At 43.8% G+C, this 7587-nt stretch overlaps 1 protein-coding gene across 1 annotated transcript; it reads left to right on the plus strand.

The window, feature by feature from the left end:
• Positions 1 to 1483: 1483 nt before the first annotated feature.
• Positions 1484 to 5193, plus strand: LOC308163852 (cell division cycle 7-related protein kinase-like; the record flags this gene model as incomplete). The annotated part of the gene is made up of 7 exons (XM_080538036.1): positions 1484 to 1496; positions 2116 to 2399; positions 2591 to 2695; positions 3251 to 3429; positions 3989 to 4071; positions 4387 to 4536; positions 4808 to 5193. 7 exons carry the CDS (start codon positions 1484 to 1486, stop codon positions 5191 to 5193), a joined length of 1200 nt encoding a protein of 399 aa, XP_080394162.1.
• Between the last annotated feature and the right edge of the window lie 2394 nt (positions 5194 to 7587).

A 7587-nucleotide genomic window follows, 5' to 3' on the forward strand; every position in this document is an offset into this window, starting at 1 on the left:
GTGTGAACCAAATACAGGTGATCAGAGTCAAGCTATACACCATCCATTATGCAACACAAGCTTCCACCAGCTATTCTAAGAGAATCAATCATTGTAGGGAGCATCTGGCCTGCAGGTAAGGATATAATACTTATCTTAAATGCCAAAAATGTAAAATGTAAAGATTTCGACTTGTTGTTTCATTCACAACAGGAGTTTCTCAAAGTCTAGCCCAGTGGTCTTCAACCGGGGGTCCGCGACCCCTAGGGGGTCCGCAGAGGTACTGCAGGGGGTCCGCCAATTTCTGTCATAATAATTGACAACTTTCACCAAAATAATCAGTGAGAATTAAAAAATATTACAAAAATGATATTGAGTAAGGTACAAGCATTAATAGGCAATAATAAGCTACTTTTGACAAAAACAATTTACAAAATAAACAATGCCCATGATTCTAGAGTCTAACATAACCTCAGCTGGAGAAAAAAAACACCTGTCTAGCAAGCTAGGTGTTGGCTAAAACGCTGCAGTTCGGTCTTCATTGCGAAATTAACGTTAATTAATAACTAACTACATCTGATCTGACTGGTTGCATTTGATTAGAATTAATAATGACAGTTACAATTTCTGTGGAAACTAGCACTCCACTGCATCTCGAGCTCACCCAGGGGCCGAGCTAACTAGCACTAGTTAGCTATGTCCCCTGCACCTCCCTGCACCCCCAAGCTAACTAGCGTATTGTAATGAATAAGTATGTAATAATGATCTTGTATCACTAACCCAGTGAGCGGCTGCAGCTCTGTACTGACCATTGTATCTATCTAGCAGCTCTCTGCTTCATTCATCAATCACTCCCACTCCTACCGTCAGGTCGGCGCCTCCGTTGTTGTTCAAGCTAGTGTCGCTTTCCCAGTCTTTGTGTAATAAGTGAAAATGTTGTAATGTTTGCCCTCTAGCACAGTTATAAACTTAATAAATGACTCGTGTTGTCTTCAGTCTCAGCACTGAGAGCGTTTATTGATCCACCATTTTAGTTTCACGTCCCGTTTCACATCCCGTTCCCTGGTCTCGCGGGAAAAGCTGACGTCTATCCTATTCATCAGAGCAACGCATCCGGGTACTTTCCCCTCCCGTAATGTCCACGCCCCTTTTTGGGTGATAGAAGTGTAGAAGTTTGACTGGCGGTCAATGGGAATTTCTGGTCTTTGCTACTTTAATCCGATAAAATAAGAAAACCGTAGTGCTTTTTAGATATTAGGAGCACAAATCCGATGGCCAGTTAGGCAAACTATTATATAGTGTCCAAGAAAAAAGGGGAACCAAGGCACTCTTATTGTAGAAAAAAATAAAAAGCCTTTATTAGGAGTGGCTATGCCGACGCGTTGCGGTCTTCTGACCTTCCTCAGGGCACATGGAGTACTGGTACAAACATTTCACTTATGAAGACAATGAGTGGAAGTGACATCATAATCAATGGGTGGAGGTGACTACCCTAGTGGTCAACATGGGTTATACAGGTAAATATGTACCATGAAACACCAATTATGTACAATAAAACCAAACACCACAATATACAGATATGATTGAAAACAAGGTCAAAACAAAATTAAAAACAGCTGTATGGCCATACAAAAATTACAGAAATGGAGAATAATCAATTTCTTCATTTAACCCAGGGGAAACCATGGCATTGAGTTTAAAAATCCAAAATGTTTCCCTTTGTAGGAGCAGTTTGAGCCTGTCCCCTCCTCTGCGAGAGCAGTGGACCACTTCCAGAACCACCACTTTTAAAGAACTGGGGCTGCTATGGCCAGCCTGTTGGTAATGCTTAGCCATAGGATATTGGTCATTGGATGTTCTGATGGCATACACATGCTCTGCGAATCTGTCCCTCAGTCTACGCTTAGTGCGTCCCACATAGAAGCAACCACATCCACATTCCAGCCTGTAAACAACATATGTGGTGTTGCAGTTGGAAAAAGACTTTAGCTGGTACCTGAAGCCACTTGTATCTGTGAAGTGCTTGGTTCTGATCATGTGTTGACAATAATTGCAGTGTCCACACTGGTAATGGCCTTCAGGGGCTGATTAGTTAGGTTTGCAGGTTTACCCTGGTGGACTTTGGCCTGGCGCAAGGCGCGGCCGACACCCAGATTGCGCTGCTGAAGGTGGTGAGGCAGAAGACCACCCTGAAGGTTCCGGGCTCCACAGGAAAACCAGAGGCGTCACTGGGGAAGCGGGCACCATCAACCACCCCCCTACAGCCACCACCTCCACCCACCATGCACCCTAAGGCCCCAGCACCTCACCCCTCCTCTTCCTCCACCTCCACCTCCTCCTCGTCTACCTCCATAAAACCACCGGCTAAGAGGGTCCTCTTACTCCCCACCACCAACCACACTAAACACACCAAGGTGTCTGTACTAGCTCTTTATCCTCCTGCACTGAATCATCTGGCTACAGTGGTGTCATACTGTCATAGGCTTGTTTTTCATTGACTTCTAGACCTTTACAGTGATGCTGTAATGTGCTCTTACTAAATGTATTTTGCAACCATGTGGTTTTGTTGTTGTTGTGTGTTTTGACCTTTGACCTTGCACTGTTTGACCAGGAGCTGTCAGGCCTGGGTAAAGCACCACGGGCAGTGTTTGGAGAGAGGAACCTGAATAGCTGCACCTCTGCCCCCACCAAAACCATCCAAGCTTCCAAGATCAAGGTGAGAACATCCGATCTCAGCCTGGCCTGTCTTCCAAAATTAAACAGAACTAACAACACAACATGTCGTCATATCCGATCCAAGAATCCGATCATCTCTTGATTGAGACTCTGGGGGCGCAGGATGGAGCAAGTTGTCACCAAGACGACCACATCTCAAAACGTTTTAGGTACAGCTACACTCACGATGACCCTACCCCCCTCTAGTTTACATCCCGTTTTGTACGCATCACACGAAATGAAGACATTACGTTACATGAAGTTTTCTGTGGCATAATTCCGCTTTTTTTGCTTTTTATTTTGGTAATAATGCTGCTTGAAATTCACTGGCTGGATTCTGCCTCCCATCCGCAGAAAACATTGGGTGCGCCTTCAGTCTCCTTTTGAATAGAGTCTGACTTAGTGGAACTACACAACATGTATCTATTGAGAGTTATGCATCTCATTATTGATTATATATCAGATAAATCAGATATTTTTGCAAGATTTCCATGGCAAAACTGCACATATAAGGACTCTTCCCAGATCATAATCCTATGTGTCTATGTTGGGTTAGCTGGTTAAGCCCACTAACACAGAAGACCCTACCACACGCAAGTTTGCCCCTGCCAACCGGCGCCCCCTACCTGCAAGGACGGCTGCCAGCAACCAGAGACAGAGGACCCTCGCTGTCAACCTGGGCCTCACCTGCAACTGCTTCATGACTGACCGTGTCTGCAACATCTGCATGTCCAGGTCAGCACATAGACAGACACACATGTCCCTAAATGTGATCTATCCAAACCCAACTGTGTCTGGTCATGTCTCCATGGTTTCATAGTTTGAACTGAGTATATGCAGACAGGTGTTACTTTCTTGTTCTCTAGGGTGAAGAAGTAACAAATTACAGTTGGTATGAGTAAATTAAAGATATTTATTTGGCCATAACAGTTTTGAAGTCTTATAGTAATGACAAAACAGAATTAGAACTAACAAACAAATGCCTCACAAACAAAAGAAACAATGAACACATCCCTAGGATGGTTTTGAAACAACAAACAAAAAAGTCACTATGGAAAATCTTTAAAGTATAATGTGACTATTAGAGTACAAAACTCAAAGTTTTGGCCTCTGAGGATTGGCTGACAACCAGGCTACTGATAGCCGTCACAACAGGTTACTCTGAAGGGCTAGGAAAGTAGAGTAAAAATGTATAGCTCTTATGGTAAAAATTAGCTCTTGACTAATCCTGTTTGAGTTAATCTACATTTCAAAGTGACAATGGCTAACATTGTTTCTACTTCCACTTCTATAGGAAACAGCAGGTGGCTCCCAGGGCTGGCACTCCAGGGTTCAGAGCACCAGAGGTCCTGACCAAGTGCCCCAACCAGGGAACAGGTAAGTGAAGGAAACACAGACACAGAGTGTATACCGACAGAAGAATATAGGGGATTTTGGCAAATATTTTGGGGCCGCTACCCACACGTTTAGCTGTGTTGCTCATTCCACGAATGCATGATCCTTACAAGTTGTACCTCGTTGTAAAGGTGACTAATCAGGCTTTCCAACGATATAACATATAATACCAATTGGTATTATTAAAGGGGAGGATTAATCAACCAAAAATAACGTTTCTGAACTTTTTTGGAGGGGTTTATTTGCCTCATGATTGTACTGATGACATGTCAACATGTTCTCTGTTGTCGCCTGCAGCCCTAGACATCTGGTCTGCTGGTGTGATCCTGCTCTCGATGCTGAGTGGCCGACACCCATTCTTCAAAGCCAATGATGACCTCATCGCCCTCACCCAGATCATGACGATCCGTGGCTCCAGGGAGACCGTCCAGGCTGCGAAGGCATTCGGTGTGTAGCCTATCATGTGTCTTTTCTACTAGACCACATCCTGACAAGTGTGAATGTGAACACTTATGTTCATAGCAAATTTGTTAAGATGACACATCAAATGTTTGCTGTTGGGGCCCACTCATTGTTTTTTAGAAGTATGTTCAAAGTCAAATTAGATTACCTAGATAGCTGTTGTGGATTGTAGCCATAAGTTGTTAAACCAGTATAACCCAATTGATAAATAAAACAGTGGCTATGACCATACACACTGACCATGGTTCAACCACAGGTAAAGCAGTGGTGTGCAGCCGCCAGCTCCCCCGTCAGGACCTGAGAACTCTGTGCGAGACCCTGAGAGGCGTAAGACCGTCACCAGACAACACGGCTACACCACTCTCCCAGTCCAACAGAGACGCTACCACTGCCCATCATCACAAAGCCCCAAAAGACACTGTTCTATATCCCTTTGAGGAGTCAAACTCCAAGCAGCTCCACCTACAGGAGGACCAGAGCCAAGCAGAGCCCCAGGGTGGTGAAGGGGGCTGGGACACGGTGCCTGATGAAGCCTACGACCTCCTTGACAGACTACTGGATCTGAATCCGGCCACACGGATCACAGCACAACAGGCCCTGCTGCACCCACTCTTTATAGACCATAGACCTTTTATAGACTAAAGACCATTCATTCATTTATATACCTCTGAGTCTGTTCTAGAGCTCTGAGTCTGTTCTAGGGTCAGGTCTGTTCCAGGGTCAGGTCTTGTGGACTCAATTTGATGAATATCAAACTATTTGTTTGTTCAATATCTTAATTTCTCTTTCTTGTTTTATTGCTGGCATGTTGTCACCGCTGATTGTCCCCATTCAATCTCAAAAATGTAACACAACTTGAATAGGTATGAATTTCTCATTTATGTTTGTGCATGTATGTGTTGTTTTAATTGATTTACCCATTCATTTGTGCAACGGAGACCTCCTTGTGCCTGTAAAATGTCCTTTTATCTAACTGGTAATTTATGAATAAATGTTGCAATGAATCACCTATGAGGACTGACGTTTGTAATGTAGACATTTACAACATGGTTAGAAAGGCTGGAGTTTATTTACTGTATATTTGAACATCTATTACATTTACATTTTTGGCATCCAAAGTGACTTACAACAAATACATTTGTCTCAGTAAGTGAATCATCTATCCATCAGTCATCATAAGAACAAGTAATCTGCTATGACCAGGGGCCATTGGCAGTTACAATGAGGACTCTGTGAGAGTATTTTTATTTATTTATTTTTATAGTAGAAAAACTGTACAGGCGGGTAGTGGGATGAGGAGGTCTTTAGGAGGGACAGTTACGATCTATTACATGTCAGTGCCTTATGAGTTAGGTCTGTGTGGAGTAAAGAAAAAGAAAAAAGCCGAGAAAGTCAAGAAAAATGGTGATGGCAAAGCCCTTGGAAATGTAACCATGAAAGAAAAGATTAACTGCATTTAATCTAGCATTCATGTTTACATTTACATTTTTGGCATTTAGCAGACGCCTTATTCCAAAGCGACTTACAATCAATACATTTGAATACTAAGCATGTGAATCAGCAGTCCACTATTCGTTGCAGGAAGAGTACTCTAGCTCGGGCCCGGGGCCACTGATAGAAGGAAAAACCTTCTCCCTATTATCGCCTTCTACTAAAACTTCTTTTTTTTCTTTCTTTTTTTTTTACTGGAGAAACTGAGAAACAGTACAAGGGGGGCAGTAGAAGTTCTTAGGGACACAGTAGAGGGGAAAGCGGGTGTCTTTAGGAGACGTAGTGGTGAGGGTCAGAAGATGTCTCAGGAGGAGCAGTTAAGATGTAACCTGAAGAGATGGGTCTTCAGTCTACGACGGAAGATGGGTAGTGACTCTGCCGTTCTGACAGCCGTGGGGAGCTCATTCCACCAGCGGGGAGCCAGTGTTGTGAAGAGACGTGATCGGGCAGCCCGACTGCTGAATGTGTGTTTTACTGAAGCAACACTCTCATAACCAGTGTTTTACTTCCCATGTTATTATGTTCCCATGTTCCCCGTTAGTGTAACGCACTGGCGCTCAAAACAAAGACGTGGTTACACCAAAAACTAGTATAGAGGGTGGCAACAATTATAATTTCTTAAATAGCGGTTAAGTCATTAAAGCCGAGCAGGTGATTTTATATAGAAGGTGATCAAATACCAACATATCCTACAGCTGCAGCGGAACATGCGGAACGCACATTACACACACACACACACACACACACACACACACACACACACAAACAGGCCCCTACACACACACACACACACACACACTTTCTTCTCCCCCCCTGCTCCTCCAAGGAGAGGAGTGAAGGAGAGAGGAGACGAGACTAGGAGAGAGAGAGACACGCAGAGAGAGAGAGAGGGAGAGAGAGAGAGTCATTTCTCTAACCACAATATCCCCCACTCCTCTCCTCCTCTATAGTGTCTCCCCCCTCCTCCTCCACAGTGTCACACAGGCACTACACACACACGCACCGACACCGACACACACACCGACACACACACACACACACACACACTCACATACACACAGGCACCGACACACAAACACACATATGCACACATGCACACGCGCACACACGCACACACACACACACACACACACACACACACACACACACACACACACACACACAGGTAGAGAGACAGACAGACAGACAGACAAACAGACAGGCAGACAGGCAGACAGAAAAAGAGGTGGAGGGGACAGATGAACTGATGGAGAGATTGTTGGGAATTTGTATTAAAATCACTAGAAGTGATAAATCATGTACTATGTGCTCATTTAAATAATATGTGAATGCGGTCAGTTGAGAACAATAGGAAGGTCACGCAAAGCCAAAAGAGAGGTTCTGTTTTTGAGCGACAAGAAGACAAGCTCCTGACTAAAAGAACGTTTTATGATTCAAACTGCCTATAAATTACTTATTTTTACCTATGTGCTAACAACCATTGTATACCTGCTGTTATGATATTCTATTTTTCTGTACTGATTTTATACTTTCATAACTAATGAT

The sequence above is a fragment of the Nansenia antarctica genome (assembly GCF_963989245.1).
Source record: "Nansenia antarctica genome assembly, chromosome: 8".
Classification (NCBI taxonomy): Eukaryota; Metazoa; Chordata; class Actinopteri; order Argentiniformes; family Microstomatidae; genus Nansenia; species Nansenia antarctica.